General features: G+C 33.7%; 1 protein-coding gene across 1 annotated transcript; it reads left to right on the top strand.

Moving 5' to 3' along the window:
• The first annotated feature begins 13,939 nt into the window (after positions 1–13,939).
• LOC102614828 (indole-3-pyruvate monooxygenase YUCCA2) lies at positions 13,940–16,504 on the top strand. Its single transcript, XM_006475554.4, has 4 exons — positions 13,940–15,088; positions 15,513–15,761; positions 15,852–15,974; positions 16,115–16,504. The coding sequence occupies exons 1-4, from the start codon at positions 14,384–14,386 to the stop codon at positions 16,367–16,369; spliced, it is 1,332 nt and encodes a 443-aa protein (XP_006475617.1). The 5' UTR covers positions 13,940–14,383; the 3' UTR covers positions 16,370–16,504.
• Positions 16,505–18,266: the final 1,762 nt, after the last annotated feature.

The raw sequence follows: 18,266 nt of genomic DNA, 5'->3' as shown, positions 1-18,266 counted from the left end.
TCAATTTGATCTAATCCACGGATCATATTTTTACAAATCGAATTTTTATGGATCAGATGGATTGAATAGATCGGATTGGATTCTGAACACCTTTAGTGCAAATAAAAAAAACAATTATAAACGCACCCATAATATAGAAATACTTGAATTAAATAACATGATAAAAAAAAGTATGAAAAATTATAATACTATTTGTAATAGAACTATTGGGATTACATAATTTATGAATATAAGAAAAAAGTATCATAATATTTATTAAAAAAATTGAAATAAAAAGGGCGTAAAGTGCTAAATGAAATTTGATAGTGATTGTAAAAAAATACCCTGATATATTAACAAATTGTAATTAAAAAGGAGTGCAAGGTTTTAAATTAAACATGTCAATGATTTAATTTCAAAATAGTAAAGGGGGTATTGTAATATAGGTACAACATTGAACAAAAAATTTGTAAATATAAAATAGTGTATAGTGCTAACTGAAATGTACCTATGAGTGTGGGCAAAAATGAGCTAACCTAGATTAACATATCAAAAATTACATATTGTTTCGGTTCGTTTTTTCCCCTTTAAATCCTTTGTATTTTTTTTTATTTTTCCACTAGTTAATTTTTTTTTATATTGACTGATTACTTTATCAGTTCGATTTGATTTGGGTTTTCGGTTCGAAAATTAGCCTCTGTTAAATTTAAAGGGGAAAAAACGAATTAAAGAGAAAATTAAAGGGCTATTTTAAAATTAAACATGTAATTTTTAAAATAGCCCCTTTAATTAGAATTAAAGAGAAAATTACTTGAGTTTAAAATTAGCCTCTGTTAAATTTATTAAAATAGCCCTGTTAGGTATGTGAAAATAACCGCATAAACCTATAAACTATAAAATTTAAACATTAACTATAACAATTACCAAAACCTACTCTTTGATTAAAAAATGACGTGTCTACAATAACCTATTCAATTGATTTTATTATTATTTAATTTAGTCCCATTAAATCTATTAAAATAACTTCCATAACTAATACAAATTGTTTTGGTTCATTTTCTTTCCCTTTAAATCCTTTGTATTTTTTTTACTTCTTAATTTTTTTTATATTAACCGTTTGCTTTTTCGATTTGCTTCGGGTTTCCGATTGATTCTTTAGATATTTTGCTCACCTCTAAATGTACGCAACATATTGTATAGTTATTAGTTTGAAAATATAATGAGTTTTTTTTTAATAAAAAAATATAATTATAGCTTAACAACAATCTAACATCTTTTCTCTCTAATATGGTGTTATCATTTTGTCTGCAGGGGCGTGGCTAAGTGGCTCTCAAGCAATTGTATCAATTTAGTCATCAGAGTTTGAATTTTGGGGAATGTAATATATTAGAAGAAAATAAATTTATTTTCATCTATCTGAGCGGAACTTGAATCCTAAACTTCTTATCTTCCCACAAGATATTTTATTTTATTTATTTTTAATAGAAAGTAAACCTTTCATTCCAAATGGACAACACTATTGAGTACATTCTGCACATCTACTGGAAAGGTTCCAAGCCAAATGGCAAATGAATCATTCCTTAAAGCAAAGTTTGCTAAGGCATGGGCATAGGCATTACAGATTCTAGGAATAAAATAGAATTGAACACTTTGAAAATCCTTTTTTGACTTTGGATATATGAAATTATCCAAAAAAAAATTATGTTCGGCTACCCTTTGTGTTGTTGATTAAGTCAGCCACTTCTTTGCAATTAGTTTCCACAATTAAACTGGAGATGGCTGCTTTCTTTGCCACATGCAACCCCCATTGAATGGCTTCTGCTTCTACTAAACTGACCCCCTCCCTTAATTGAGCTTGCTTGATTCCAGCGACTATAACCAATCCATCTGAATTTCTAATTACTGCTCCCAGCCCTGTCACTTGGTCTTTATTGTTTATAGCTGCATCTACATTAAGCTTTATGACATTTTCTGGGGGAGGTTTCCATCTCTGCTGATTTGCTCTTCTATAAGAGCTGACTTTTACTGATTCGGCTTTTCTCACTCTTTGATAAGCCTCCAAAACTGATTCTGCTTTGGCTACTGAAATCCTTGGCCATAGCTTCTTCCCTTCAAAAATAAAATTGTTCATTGCAAACCAAATCATCCAGCAGTACACCACCATTAGCTCTGCTTCCTTTTTCCTTGCTCTGGAGCATAAACATTGGACTGTATTGAGAAAATCTTGGCTCTGCTCAGTATGTGAGTGCAGAGGGAGTGGAGCTAGCTCACATACCTTCCTTGCAGCTTTGCACTCCACTAAGACATGCTTTATAGTTTCCACGTCCTTCTTACATCTTTGACAGATTGGATCTTGCAGGCTTTTCCTTTTCCACAAATGTTTAGCAGTAGGTAAAATGTTTTTTATCACCCTCCACATGAAAATCTTGATCTTCTCAGGCAAGTCAAGCATCCACAGAAATTTCCAATGCCTAGAGCCGTTTTCTGAGTTGGTAGGCGCATTTGGGAACTTGAGATTGAGGGCTATTTGATAGCCACTCTTCACAATGTACTCCCTTCTTTTATCGAAATGCCACAAAGCAACATCTTCCTCGCAGCTTCTAGGTAAAGGGATCTGGATGATAGCTTCTATATTTTCCTATATGAAATGTTGCTTTAATTTATCTACTCTCTACTTGTTGTTAGCATCAATGAGGTCAACCACCATTGTCTCAGCGGGTAAATTTTGAGGGAGAAAGGCTTGAAAGTGACTGGTCTTGGGATCCAGTTATCTTTGTAAACCAAGACTTTCCTTCCATTTCCTATTCTCCATCTCACCCATTTCTTGATTACTTGCCTTCCCCATAATATGCTTCTCCAAATGAAAGAGGGATTAGAACCTTCCTTTGCATTCTAAAAAGTAGAGTTTTGTAATATTTAGCTTGCATCACTCTTGCCATTAGGGAATTTGGGAATCGAAGAAGTCTCCACCCTTGTTTAGCCACCAAAGCTTGGTTGAAACTAGTTAGATCTCTGAAACCCATCCCCCCTCTACTTTTTGCTTTGCTTAAGCTATCCCACATCGACCAATGAATCTTATGCCTATCTTTTTTGGAGCCCCACCAGAACTTTGCAATTGCTTTTTGAATATCTTTACATAATCCCTTCGGAAGCTTGAATACGCTTATAGCATAAGCTGGAACTGCTTGTGTTACTACCTTTATTAGGATCTCTTTCCCACCACTGGAAAACTGTTTGTGATGCCAATTTGAGATTTTGCTCAGCACCTTAAGCTTAACCTCAAGAAAAAACTTATATTTTTTCTGCCCATCATGGATGGTAAGCCTAAGTATTTTTTGTACTTAGATACACCACCTTCAATTGTAGGAGATCTCTTATTACCGTGAGCTGATTGTTGGTGACCCTCCCGCTAAAAAACATAGAGGACTTCTCGAGGTTAAAAATATGCCTAGAGGCCTTTGCATAGCAGTCAAAAATCTCCTTCAAGACCTTGCAATCAGTTACCGAAGCTCTGCTGAAAATTAAGCTATCATCTGCAAAGAGCAAATGTGAAATAATGACATATTTTGCAAATCTTAAGCCTCCGATCTTTTGCTCCCTTTCCGTTTGAGTCAGCAAGTTTGAAAAGACTTATGCACAAAGAATGAACAGGTATGGAGAGATGGGACACCCCTGGCTAAGGCCCTTTTGAGGCTGAATTCGTCCCACTGGAATCCCATTGATAATTATGGAAAATAAAGAAGTTGTAATACATCTCATGACCAGGCCTATCCATTTTGTTGAGAACCCCAAAGCTATCAAAGATTGTTTCAAAAAGCTCCATTCAAGTCTATCATAAGCTTTGTTGATGTCTAATTTCAAAGCCATTAAACCATTCCTCTTTCCTTTGCTATGCTGAATTTTATAGAGGTATCCATAATCGATAATCACATTGTCTGTAATGAGCCTATCAGGGATGAATGCACTTTGGTTTGAAGAAATAATATGAGTCAAGATTGGTTTCAGCTTATTTGCTATTGCTTTGGTTATAATCCTATACACCACATTGCAAAGACTTATTGGTCTAAAATCAGATACTGCCTTAGTCTTCTCAATCTTAGGAGTAAGAGCAATAAAAGTGTGATTGAGGGATTCTAAGGTACCTTGCTCGTTTAAAATGTGTAGGCATGTTTTGATCACTCTAATGCCAACTATTTGCCAATGCTTTTGAAAAAACATAGTATGCAGACCATTTGGCCCTGAGGCTTTTGTTGGACACATTTCTAATAATGCACTTGTTATATCTTTGGGAGTAAATGGTTCCTTCAATTAAGCATTCATCTCGGGCATAACTTTTGGCAGCATCATTTTTAGAGCTTCATTAATCTGGCTCTGACTTGGTCTAGCTGAGGTGAAAAGCTGCTGGAAGTAATCACAAAACTCCATTTCTATTCCTTCTTGTTCGTTTATCCAGTGCCCTTGAGAACCTTCAACTCCCCAAATTTTGTTTTTTCTCTTCCGAGCTGATGCTTTGGAGTGAAAAAACTTTGTGTTTTTATCGCCTTCCCATAGCCAATCCGCTCTTGATCTTTGCTTCTAATACATTTCTTCCTCGATCAACATGTTGTTTACTTGAGTTTCTAGCTTCATGATTTCTTTCCCATCCACAACCTGAGATAGCTTCTACCAAGCCTTTTCCAGTTGCTCCATCATATCATTTTGCTTCTTTTTCCTACCTTCAAACTCTTTTTTGCTCCAAATTTTAAGCCGAGCTAAAGACCTTTTTGCCACCATCTGAAATCGTTGCACTGGACTTTCCCATCTTCTAGCCTAAAAGAGATCCCATTTACCTTTCAAATGTTGCTGCAAGCCTCGTACGAGCTCCACATATCCTTGTAGTGGTCTCGGGGGAAGGAAGGATCTTCTCTTGTAATTCAACCTTTTACACATTTCTTTTACCTCGAACATGATTGGGCAGTGGTCTGAGACCCAGCTCACCAAATTTGTTGCTAGGAGGTTTTGAAAGTTCTTATCCCAATCCTTGCTACACAAGAATCTATCCAGTCTTTCTTCGATATAGTTGCCTCTAAATCTCCTATTTGACCACGTGTATTTGTGCCCTTTATAACTCATATCCATCAAATCACAGGCTTTAATGGTCTCCCTAAAATCAGCCACCATATTTACACTTCGTTCATGCCCCCCCGATTTTTCATGAAAATCTAGAATTTCGTTAAAATTGCCAAAACAACACCAAGAATATGAGTAGAGCTCAGGTAACCTTTTGAGTAAAGTCCATGTATGATGCTTTTGACTGGCTTCTGCGTGGCCATAAACCCAAGTGCATCTCCAAATCTTATCGCTATGATTTTGCACAATTGCATAAATATGGTGAGAGCTATAAGATTTAATAGTGACATCAACTCCTGAATTCCAGAAGAGTGCTAACCCTCCTCCCATTCCATTTCTATCAACTACAAAACGGTTCTCAAAATCAAAATTTTTACAAATTGTGGCAACCTGCTGAGCCGTCATCTTTGTTTACAACAAAAGAAAAGATGAGGTTAATGCAGGTGGAGAACTTTCTTTATAGCTAGGCGCGTTCGAAGCTTCCCCAGACCTCGAACGTTCCAGCTTAAAACCCTCATGGCTGCTGGCAAGGCTGGCTACCAGCTCCCGCCAATGTGTTTCCATATTTGTTGTTGCATCTTCAACCTCAATTTCCTCTACATCTACCAGTTTTAGCTGACGTTTTGCTTGGGAGGGACTGAGCTGATTTTGAAGGTTCAATGCTTTGATTGGGCTCAACATTCTTTTCTTTTTATTTTCGAGGCTAGACCACGTAATTTCACTGCTGGGCTTTTTTAGGCTTACTGGCCCATTTGTGTTTATTTTCCCCGTTTTCTGAATCCTTGCTTGCAGTTTCCATTTTCCACAAGATATTTTATTGATTCAAGTAGAGTTTAAGATTTATTTATGTGATTGCATGTTTGGGGAAATTCGTAATTACAATTATGTACATTGAAAATATTTTAATCCTTTGGCTGAATTTCCTTAAGAAAGAAGACACGAATAATTCACGAGTTTTGGGTTGTAAATTGTGATAATAATATTTGTATTTTCAAACAGAAATCAAACATTTATGCCGTTGAGGAATAAACATTTGTATTCCGCATAAATACCAATAAAATTAAGTATTTAAAATAAATTTAGCCCGTGTTTAGTTTGAAAAAAATGGAAAGAAAGGAGAGGAAATGAAAGAAAGATATGAAAAATAAGTAAGGGAAAATGAAATTACAATATATGTCAAACAAGATAAAATGTGCACAAATTTATACAATATAATCCATACAACGGCAATGATATCGTATTCAACTTTAATCCATCATAATATAATACAATACAATAAGTGGAAAATGTAGCTCATAACCAGTGGAGGCTCAAGCCCTCTGGTGGAGGAAATAATTTTAAGAATTAAAGAGAAAATTACTTAAGTTTAAAATTAACCTCTGTTAAATTTATTAAAATAGCCCCATTAGGTATGTGAAAAGAGCCACATAAACCTATAAACTACAAAATTTAAACATTAACTATAACAATTACAAAAACCTACTCTTTGATTAAAAAATGATAAGCTCACAATAACCCATATGATTGATTTTATTATTATTTAATTTAGTCCCATTAAATCTATTAAAATAACTTTCATAACTAATAAACCCGTAAAAATTGCCACTTCGGCCTTGGCCGAAGTGGTGGGCTGCTGCCCTCACAAGCATTGTGAGGGCAGCGGTTCTAGCCCCCACAAAAGCATTGTGGGGGCTAAATGTTCTTTATATCCTTCTCCCTTGCGAAATGCAAGTGGAGTATGGACATCCTCTCCTGTGAGGGGTTATTTGTATTGGGCATGTACTTCATAGAATTCATTGTAATAATGTAAGTTCCAATCATGTATATCTGATTGTAAATATCAGTGTAATACCTCTGCTACAATAAGCAATTGTTGTAAATATCTGTGTAATGCAGTAATCTGATGATTAATCAGTCTCAAAAAAAAAAAAAAAAAAAACCCGTAAAAATTTTGTTTTCACGTTTTATCACTATGTAATTTAACTATCGGAAAATCACTTGGCTTGATCTGCCACTAAGTACAATATAGTACAATGGATTTTAATTTTATTCAGAGCAATGCAAATTGCAATGCTCTAAACACAGGCTTACGGTTTCCCCAAAGTAGGCAACAAAATCGAGTAAGATGTTGGGAAGATCTTTTATATAGTATGACACCACGTACGTATCAAAATCCGAAGGAAAGTGAAAGATTGTCTCACGTAAAACAAAATGAATATATCTTTGATACAGAATCTTTTCTTCTCTTTTCTTTTTCATCATTTTCTCTTGATTACAACAGTGAATTTTCAAACATGAACCAATACAATGGAATCTTGGCACTCTTGTGTGATGCCTCTAATCTAAAGAAGGTCATCCTCAAGGGCCTTGAGGCCCAATTCTTGCATTAGTCCATGGTTGAAAAGAAACTAGTATTTGACCTGGCGGCGCATGTAATTTCTTGATCTCCGATACTTCCATAGCTCAAAAGTTGGTTCTTTTCCTTTTTTTTTTTTTAATAATGCTTGTATCTTAATATTTGAATTCTAACTTCATTCGTAGTATTATATTAATCATATATTAGATGATAAATTGTGACATTGCTAATTAATCTATTATATCATCTAATAGATAATTATTACATCAATTAAGTTTCAAATCAAGACTTAAATATGGGATTCCTAGACATTACTTTTTTTTAAGGGAAATTAATACATATCACTTACCACCCCTTTACTTTCATGGGAAATTATCCAATGTCTACCCGTTTTTTTTAACTTTTTCAAAAACACACAATCTTTTTTTTTATTATTGGAATCTACCTGAAGTTACATTTTTTTTTTACTTTTTCACTTCAGTTTGGAGACTATTAAGAAAACTAACAAAATATTATGTGAATAACTTTTTTTACCTTCAAATGTAAAAGATAAATTATTCACTGACCACCTTTTTTTTTTTCAAAAATACACAATTCTGAATTTTTTTTTTACTGAATTGTACTTAGAAGTTATATTGTTTTGCACATTTCTACCACAATGTCATTGTGAAATGACAATTTTACCCTTATAATGTCAGCAAAGTTCTAACGGTGTTATAACGAGAGTGGACCAATGAAAAAAATGTCAATTTCAGGTGGAGCGCTGCAAAAAAAAAAAATTGTGGATTTTTTAAAAACGGTGAAAAAACAGATTGACGGTGGATAATTTCCCTACTTTCATAATACTCTAGATCTCCCTAGCACCGTAGTCTTACATTATTACCTTTGTTTTCAAATACTTTTTCTTTTTATTCATATTTATAGTAAATTATTCAAATATTACAAATTAAAATCAAAATAACAATTTTAAGTACCAAAAATAGAAATATAGGCTTCATCATGAATAAAAACATTAATAGTAATTAAGATAATTTTATTGTATTTTTAATCATTTTTCCTTATAATAAATATATATGCCATATTCTAAAAATCAAATATCAAGCAAGTAAATGATCAATTTATCTATCTTTTTCTTAAAATTTTTATGTGCTAATGGGGTTATTGATTATTAGCAAAACAGTGAAGGATAAATGGTATATATAAATTTCAGTAGGGGAACTGATAATTTTTTTTTTTTTAACATATGAACCGAAAATGTTTGGTAAAAAGATTAATGGCTTCTTAATCCCGACTTCCTCTTCTTATGTGGAAGATTAAAAACTAATAACGGTCCATTAAGCCAAGGCGCGCATTGTATTCAAGGAAATCCCGATTCTTCTTTGAAATATCTCGATTAGGCTCATCTAAAATTCTTTCCCTTTTCCAAGAACCCATTAATCTTTCTCCCTAATGCCACGTGGGGTGGGGGTTCATACGTATTAGGTCTTAATTAATTTTGATTAGCCGCTTCTTCTCGTGTTCCTTTGGCTTTATATTTCTGTACCTAACATTCTCTGCATTGAGACATTACATTGTACTTAGATCACATGGCTTTTATTTTACACTAATTAATCAATATCTAACCAAACCTTCCATTAAGTACGTCATCATTGACGTGGTAGACAAATTTTTGAATAATAAGATCAATCACGTCGAGGATCTTGACTGACTGATATTGGTGCTTTTGCTTAATATTATTAGAAAAGAAAAGAACATTGGCGCAAGTTGTCCTTTCCAGCTTGTCAATTTTTTTTTTTTAAACTGATTAAAAAGTTATTGTAACATTCCTGATGGAAAGGTCCCGATGAGTAGAACTGGAAGAAAGTGATTGCCATGTGGATTCTCTCGTCGCATTTGGTGTTTTTAAATGAAGGAGTGGAAATTAACAATTATTTTACTGAAATTCTTACCTCTTTTTTTCAAGTGAAATTAGCCAGATTCGATTGTGTTATATGCATATGGGGCATGACCGAGATCAAAATTCTCAATGACAGAAGTTGGAAAGCTTATTCTTTGATTATAGGTTTACTGTTTTTACTTTATACTTTGTTTTTTACCATTTTAGGCTTCTCAAAAGATTTAGAAAGGGAGAAGCCAAGAATAATAATAATAAAGGAGCTGCAGAGAAGTATATGGGTTTTTGGAAAATGATGATCGATTTTCTCATTTATTACAAGACGATCAATTTCTAGATAAAACAATTCATTGACAAGTATTTAAACGTCTGGCTTCTTAGTTATTGCATGAGACTCAAAGAAGACCGTTGAAGAGAATCAAGGATTAGCAATATGTAGATATACAACCTGAAAGGCCAAAACTTTCGCTCTCCAGCTTCAGGAACGATGAAGAGAATCAAAGTAGAGATAGAAATATGGACAATAAACACCAAAGATGTTTTCTCAATTTTAACAATTCACAGAAATATTTTATTGTCTATTTCTTGTTAATTAATTAAATTCCTAAAATCATTTTAATTGTACCGTTTTCATTTTACATTTTCATTCACCGGGTAAATTGAGCCTTTATGCTTATGAAAATGAATAAAAGTGAATACTTATGATTCCTTATATTATTATTTAAATTCATAGGTGATTCCTCAATATGGTATCAGAACAAGTTTGAACTTATATATTTTATCTTTGAATGTCCTTAAACACGAATTAAGCTCAAACAGTGAGTACTCAACCACATGCGTTAGATCAAGACACAAACCCAAATAAGTCTTGGATGTGAGTGAGGCTGAAAAGCAAGCTCCAAATGCCATTCTTTGGACATCGTCTTCCGAGTTTAAACTTTGGGTTAAATGACTTCTCAGCTTAAGCAAAGCCCTGCAGACATTTCTGCACGATAGTGAAAATTACAACTTTGATGTATATGGGCATCACAAAATGGAATGTCTTATGGAACTTCGAGGGGATGTTTCTCCTTTTACCTTAAGATAATATTATTCCTTAGGCTGGCATTTTTTGCTGTTTTATTTATGCTTCACGAGCACGAGTCATATGCATTTGTTAAAGCATAATTCGAACTTTAATTTAGATTAGAATATATGCAACAATGATGATCAAGTCCGACCTTAAAGTGATAATAATTGAGAATCTCAGTCGCATTATAAGTAAATACAAAATCACCGTTTAAAGTTAATTTGATGGGCATATATATGCTCAACTGAACTCTAATTAAAATTTAGACAGCCAGTTATTTTCATGTGTTGCATTCAAATTATGACAAAGTCGGATGCTTTGCTTACTATTTTTTATCTTCTTTCTACTCTTGATTATTATATCACTAAATTTTTATTCTTGGTAGCACTAAAGAAGAAAGAAATAAAGAGAGTTATAGAATGGTATATGTCCCTTATTTTTTATTTTTTAAAAAATTGTGTTTAACAACTTTGTTGACGTTCCTTAATAAGTAATTAAACAATAAAAGAAAGCATAATCATGCATAATTAATGTCAGTTAAAAGCTTCTCAAAAGAAAAAAAAAATTGTCAGTTAAGAGGTTCACACGATATTTGAGTTTCCTATTCTTCTAGTTGGTATAAATATAATCAAATTCTCTATACATTTGATTGGATTTCTTCACCCCCATTTTCTTCTCTCCCTCTCTCTTTTTTGGAAACGCCATTTTCTTTTCTCTTTAATTTTCTATAAGTTTGTTCTTTGAAAGATAAAGCAAAGAGGGTCGGCTTCAAAGAGGAGGTCTTACTCTCACCCTTCGAAATTAGACATTCATGGCCCTTTTCTTTTGCTTTTTTAGACAAACTTTTATTTGTATAATAGTTTGATTAATTTATAAGGACCATTACCTCTCACTCATCATTATTTTTAGTGCTTGATTTATAATAATTATACACATACAAATAACCCGAGATCTTATGCGTCCGTGTATATAATTCGGAGGGCCTACATTCTTTCAAGATATTTTTATGAAATCCTTGAATTTCGTCGTCGGTAATGTCATCATTACACGATCTAAAACATCTAGAGGTCTAGATAGTCTAGTTAGTAATACGTAAAGGCTAAAGATGCTAATATGAAACTAATTGGTATTATAGATTAAAAATTTCATAGTATTTCTGCACCAATAAAAAATTGAGTTCCAATTACCTGGAAGCATTTTTTACAAATTAATTGTAGTTAACAAATAAATATACTATCTTAATAGATCAATAAGGCTAGCTAGCTCATAAGTAACACAAAAAGGCTACATCTGTTAGTTTAATTAATTATAGTTCTAAATTATTTTGTCGATCAACAATTAATCCAAGGAGTTTCCTTTTATGTCTTTCCCATAAAACCTACGCTCGATGAACATATAAGAAGCTTATTTGACCGTGTCAATCATTTAGCTTCACGGTTCTGCTTATTAATTATTTTTGTTAATTATAGCAGACGTGACATATTGAATTATATTAAATGTTAAGATATTATATATGCTGTAATAATGTAATTACCGATAGGATTTGAGGACAAGATCTGCCAGATGCACTGTTATTAGTTTCTTTTTGGTGGGTAATGCTGGCATTTGTATAATATTAATTGGTTCCTGCAATTACAAGAATGAGTACAAGTAGGTTACTTTATTATTTTGTGATAATTCCCGTAGAAAAAATAATGTGTATACTAAGCTTAATAGATGTTGCCTAGCTGATTAACTGATTAGGACATGAAGCACAATACCTGGCTAGTTTTGAAGAAAGATCTGTATAGCATTGATGCGCATGGACTATTGAAAGTAGATTCACACGGGTACGCAAATGACAAAGCAGTAGCAGAATATGGAGCATTAGGCTGAGTAGTTACATATTAAGAATCTTAATAACGACCAAGTAACCAACCATTTGTCTTGTTTTTGGAAACTTAGCTTACACTCATTACCCATGGCCATTAATTGGCTCACTGTATATATTTAACTTGTAAAATTTAAAGGGACTATTGAACGTCTCTTCAAGAAAATATCCGGCCATCTTTTGCGAGAGATACATACTTTAAAGTTCAAAATGAAAAAAGTTGTTCTTGTTCAAATCAAAATTTAACAATTTGCTTCTGAAGAACTCGAGTAGTGTACAAGGTGGGATCATGGATACTCTGAATATGTCAGACTCAATTATGAACATGGCCACTAACAATGGCCTAGAATATTCCTCTTCACTGCTGTAACATGCTGCATGAGTTGTAATAACTAAGAAAATTTAGAGTATCTTTGGCGTGGGGTTTCTAATTTTGTACAAGTTGACTGCATAACATACCCGTTTTGATACACCCATCATAAGGTCAACTTATGACCTTGAAAGCATGCAGGCCCTTCCCTTTTGCAAAAAAAAAAAAAAATTAGTGATCTTGGTTAATCTTCAATTAATTTAGCAATGCCTAGTGTTTAAAATAAATTGGAAGGGCTTTTTTAGAAAAAAATAGAGCAAGATTATGTAGCTTTTGTGTAAAAGTGAAAAGAGGTTATATAGGATTGGGCAAATCTTAAAATGTCAAGGAAATACCAAATCAAAAGGGCTCTTCTGTGCACGCGTCAAAAGGTTTTAGAGTTTTCAAGGAAAGAATCTCGGAAGAAAAAGATACTGTTTGTTGCAAAATCTGATTTTATATTTGAAACAAGAATAGAAATGGTGGGATCTCCAAACTCACAGGGCACTATTGTGGAGGGTCTATCTCTTCTCTTGAAAAGAATCAACATAGTGGACAACTTATCACTTCACTTGAATTAGTGTAAATTGATTCTTATTTGCCATCCCACTATTTTATTGCATCCTAATTATGGAGAATCCCTAATTTATTGGGAAGTTAGAGAATCTTGGATCATCACAGTTAAGTGACAACTACGAAAGTTACTATAATGCTAACCTTACTATCCAAGGATAATTCTTTACAGTCTTTTTTTTTTTTTTTTGGGTAGAAGAATTATTTAATGTAAACCAACGTTGAAGGTGTAATAAATTTTTGTTCATTGCATTTAAATAAGTTTATATTGTACTTCTCTCTTTCATCCATTTGTTGTTACCAAGTATTTAGCTTCTTATATCACTAACCGTCTCAAACTGAAAATTATTCCCCAATGGGTCAAAGGAGTATATGATGACTTGATGAGTAACTAGAGAAAGCCTTCAAATCAGATGGTTAGGAACTGTCAAATAGGCCATCAACGGGTCAGTTTTGATGCCTCTCGACAGAAACCCACAATTTTGTGGGTCCCTCAAACAAAAGCTTCAAGCATCCACAAGCATTAAGAGTAAGCACTTAAAAAAGAAAAATAAATAAATAAAATATCCCATACCTGGAAATTATTGGTCGACGAAAACCGCAAGTCGTCCCAAAACACTAACTGGTGTTGATCGATCGAGTTGTGTAGTTTCTGTATGTGTCACAATAGAATTAGCTACTTGTCTTTATATAAGTAACCAGACTTTGACTATTTGTATATATGCATTTTGTTCCCTTCGTCCAATTAGTCGGTGAATATGAATGAAGAAGAGTTTGTTGTTTGTTAAAGGTTAGTTATTACTATGACAATGCCTGTTTAATTACACCCTTGGCTACTGACTGCCACTTGTATAAATAAGCCCTATTCTTGGTTCTGCAAAATAGCCTAGAGAGACCAGGCCCTCAATAATTTCGCAAAAAATAGATAAGACTCTCTCAATAATCTATATTCTCCCTCAAATCCTGGAAAATTTTCGCTCAATATCTCCGTCAAATCCCTTTGTGGATCAGATAAGATAAAACCATGTCTCAAAATTTGAACCCAATATCCCCATATACTAGATACATATAAAATTTTACTACTGATTTAGATTCCTGGTCATCTTCATCATCATCAACTACTTGTTTAACTTGCTAAGTGGTAGTAGTACTATTGTGGGTTTTGGTTCTTGGGTTTGCTGATAATGGATAATAATAATCACTTGAAAGAAGTAGAAGGCAAGAGGGTTCATGATCATTTTAACAATAAGAAGGCCGCAATATCAGCAGCTAGACGCATAATGGTGCCTGGACCAGTCATAGTTGGTGCTGGTCCATCAGGGCTAGCCACAGCGGCTTGTCTTACAGAAAAAGGAGTCCCAAGCTTGATTCTCGAAAGGGCTAATTGCATAGCTTCTTTGTGGCAGCTCAAAACCTACGATCGTCTCCGGCTTCATCTCCCTAAACAATTCTGTCAGCTCCCTCTCATGCCATTCCCTTCTAATTTCCCTACCTATCCAACCAAACAGCAGTTTTTAACCTACTTGGAGACCTACACAAACCATTTCGGCTTGGACCCAGTTTTCAACACCACTGTGGTTAATGCTGAGTATGATCATCTTAGTAGGTTGTGGCGAGTCAAGACTCAGCAAGGGCTCAAACAAGAGGAGACTGTGTATCTGTGTCAGTGGCTGATTGTTGCGACGGGTGAAAATGCTGAGGAAGTTGTGCCTTATATTGAAGGAATGGATGGTTTTCGAGGACCAATCTTTCACTCAAGCTCTTACAAGACCGGGGAGCTGTTTCGTGACAAGAACGTGCTTGTTGTTGGCTGCGGGAACTCAGGCATGGAGGTATCTTTAGATCTCTGCAACTACAATGCTCGACCTTCCCTCGTCGTTAGAGATACGGTCAGCATATATACCTTAACTTTTTAACTTTAATTTGCATAATATAGAGTAATGATCCAGTGGTTGACATTGCTTTTGTTATAGCAACTAATCCACATGTGCTTATATACGAAGTTGCTTACCAGATCAGTTTTTGCTTAATATATATACATAATCATTCTTTGCATAATATATTTCCATCTTTATTTGTTCTCTAACTTTCTTGGAACTCGTATGCATGCGCAAGATTGGTCATAGCCAGCTGAAAATTCACATAATCATAAAGTTTAATATACTTTGTAATTTTTTCCTTTCCTCTCTGGAAAGAAATAGTCTGAGTATTTCATTTTAGGTTATGGGATGTTGTCATGAATGATATCATCATGTATAAAATAAATTAAGGTTTGAAAATTAAAGCAAGCAACTTTTGGTTCAAGTGTTGCAGGTGCACGTTTTGCCTCAAGAGATGATAGGGAGATCAACTTTTGGACTGTCCATGTGCTTACTCAAGTGGTTCCCCGTGCGCCTTGTGGATCAATTTTTACTTCTAATGTCGTGGTTAATGCTGGGAGACACTTCTCAGTTTGGACTCATTCGCCCTAAACTTGGCCCGCTTGAACTCAAGAACGTGTCTGGTAAGACGCCAGTACTAGATGTTGGCACTCTAGCAAAGATCAGAAGCGGCAACATTAAGGTTACACTAATTACATGTATATGATCATGATTCTCATGATCTATTTGTCTATTTTAAACATTGTGTTATATTTTGATTTTTGGAACCCAGGTTTGTCGAGCTATTAAGAGACTAACGCACCATGCTGCTGAGTTTATTGATGGGAGTATAGAAAATTATGATGCAATCATCCTAGCTACGGGTTACAAAAGCAATGTACCATATTGGCTAAAGGTACCTAACTTCCTTTTATAAGTAATCAATCTGTAAATTAATTACAAGAGATATAAAGTTAAAAAAAAAAATTACAAGATATGTAAACATATATTTATATCAAGATTTTAAATTAAATTGGGATTTTAATATGTCGTCAGGATACGGAAATGTTTTCGGAGAAAGATGGGTTTCCTCGGATGGAGTTTCCGAATGGATGGAAAGGAGCTCATGGTTTGTATGCCGTAGGATTTAATAAACGGGGGCTGCTTGGTGCGTCTATTGATGCAAGAAGAATATCAGAAGATATTGAGCATCAATGGAATTCCGAGGCCAAAAAGCTCATGGCCTTCTCTCGCTCTCTTCCATTGCCCCCAAATCAAGACTTAGAATTTAACTCAATGGTCGTTAATTAATTCGTTGGAAGGAGGCTTCTCCCATATATTAATTAACCCTTCCAATTAGGAAGATTATGGGTGTATACCTTGTACATTGCAATTTTTCTCTTGTTAATTTGAAAAGTTATTGAGAGAGGTTGAGGTTGCTGTTTAGATTTTTCAATTTTTTGCTAGGCTTAATTTATAATTAAATAGGGAGTTTTTGTGGTGAGGTGGAGTGCCTGTGTTTCTCTCATTGGAGATCATTAGATCATTGTATAAAATTTATATGACTGATTCCTATAATTAATAACAGTTTAAGTAACTGATAACAGTCCTACTTTATGTTTAAATTGGGAGGCATTCTCTCCAGAGTAAAACTAGTTAGGGTGATAATTAATGGTTAATAGTTAGATTAAGAATTAAAAATTAGTTAAATTTTAACCATAAATTATTACTAATTCTTGATTTATATATTTTACAAGTAGCACCACATAGTTATTTTTAACCTAAGTAAAGAAAAAGAATCATATTAATAAAAGAAATGAATAGTTATTTACTACATTTTAATATTCCAATGAAGGTAACAATTCATTTGTTGAGATGTTTGACTCTTTTTTCCATTATCTTTAAAGTAGAGGGTTCAAGTCTCCTCGTTGAGCGGAGAAAGTTATCTTTAAGGTTATTCTAAGCTTCTGCTTTAGGCTTTAATTATGTATTTTTTAAGTGATAGACCTAATTTTACTGTACATAAAATATTAAATAAAAATATTTCTATAAAGCATTAGGTCTTCATAGGGGGACCATAATTTCATTTATTTATTTATTTATTTGAAAAGCATAAAATGTCTTCTTTACTACAAAAGAAAAAGTGAATTTAAAAGAAAAGGAAAAGAGAAGGGGGGAAAAAAGGTCCTTTAGGCCATCCATCCGTTTGGAAGGGAAGGAACTCAAGGAAGTGGCCCTCCTCAGGTTCTCTTCTGCATCTTCTACAAATTTTCTTTATAATGTACAGGCTATATTAATTTAAACCAAATGTTATAATCGTTGCCTGATTGCTTCGGCTCCCAAATCCTCATCAGTATTTGGACCACCATTAATTATTATATATCGAGAAGTTCATATAAGCTCCACCAGATTTTGCTCCCCCTCCATGCTTGGATGGGGTCTCTGATGTTTATATTAAAAAACAATCATTGCAAATAAATATTGAAAAAGAATATATAGGTGATCAGTTAAGAGGGCTGAAAATTTTGTCAACATATGAACAATTTATTAAATAAGCATAAACATGGTTTGTGTAAATTCGTCCCACCTAACTCTTCATATATTAAAAGAGATGCATAGTATTAATGAAGGTTTTGAATAAAGAAATAAATATTAATTTTGATGTGAATTATTCTATTCTTGAGGCTTTAAAAAAACCCGAATGTTTTTTTTTTTAATTTTTGGGTTGTAGAATTGGTTCATTTTAATTCGAAACATTCTGATTGGGTCATAACTGAACCAGTTAGACGTAGTTATGAAAACTTAAGAAAGAAAAGCTTTTGAACAAAAGATGAGGATTATAAAGTTATTTGCAGGAAAAAAGAGGAGGGGTTACATATTATTAAGAAAATTTTAAAGAATTGTTGTGTTGGTAGGTTTTATTCCGACCGAACGGTATTGATGATGAGCACATATATACAAAAATCAAATCTTTGGCTTCAGATTTATAGCGACAGCAATATGCAATTAATGTATCAACATAAAAGAATTTCTACTTGTAAAATCCAATTCTAGGACCATAAGGGTTGGCCTACTAATAATTGCCTGGTCCATTAGATTCCCTAATGCTCTCCTTAAAGACCCCTTAAATTCTTCCATTCTGCCGACTATTTTCTTCTTTTTAATCCTTTGGTGACTCTTATGTGGCACTTGGTCAAACAAATTAATT

Source organism: Citrus sinensis, chromosome 1 (genome assembly GCF_022201045.2).
Source record: "Citrus sinensis cultivar Valencia sweet orange chromosome 1, DVS_A1.0, whole genome shotgun sequence".
In the NCBI taxonomy this organism is placed as follows: domain Eukaryota; kingdom Viridiplantae; phylum Streptophyta; class Magnoliopsida; order Sapindales; family Rutaceae; genus Citrus; species Citrus sinensis.
This window is presented reverse-complemented; position numbering and strand designations above follow the sequence as displayed.

Bases quoted from the DNA above. Each gene is read 5' to 3' on its own strand.
- LOC102614828 (XM_006475554.4), top strand. From the start codon at position 14,384: ATGGATAATAATAATCACTTGAAAGAAGTAGAAGGCAAGAGGGTTCAT. The intron at 15,762-15,851 runs GTTACACTAATT...TTTGGAACCCAG, and splicing joins TCAGAAGCGGCAACATTAAG to GTTTGTCGAGCTATTAAGAG. The intron at 15,975-16,114 runs GTACCTAACTTC...ATATGTCGTCAG, and splicing joins ATGTACCATATTGGCTAAAG to GATACGGAAATGTTTTCGGA.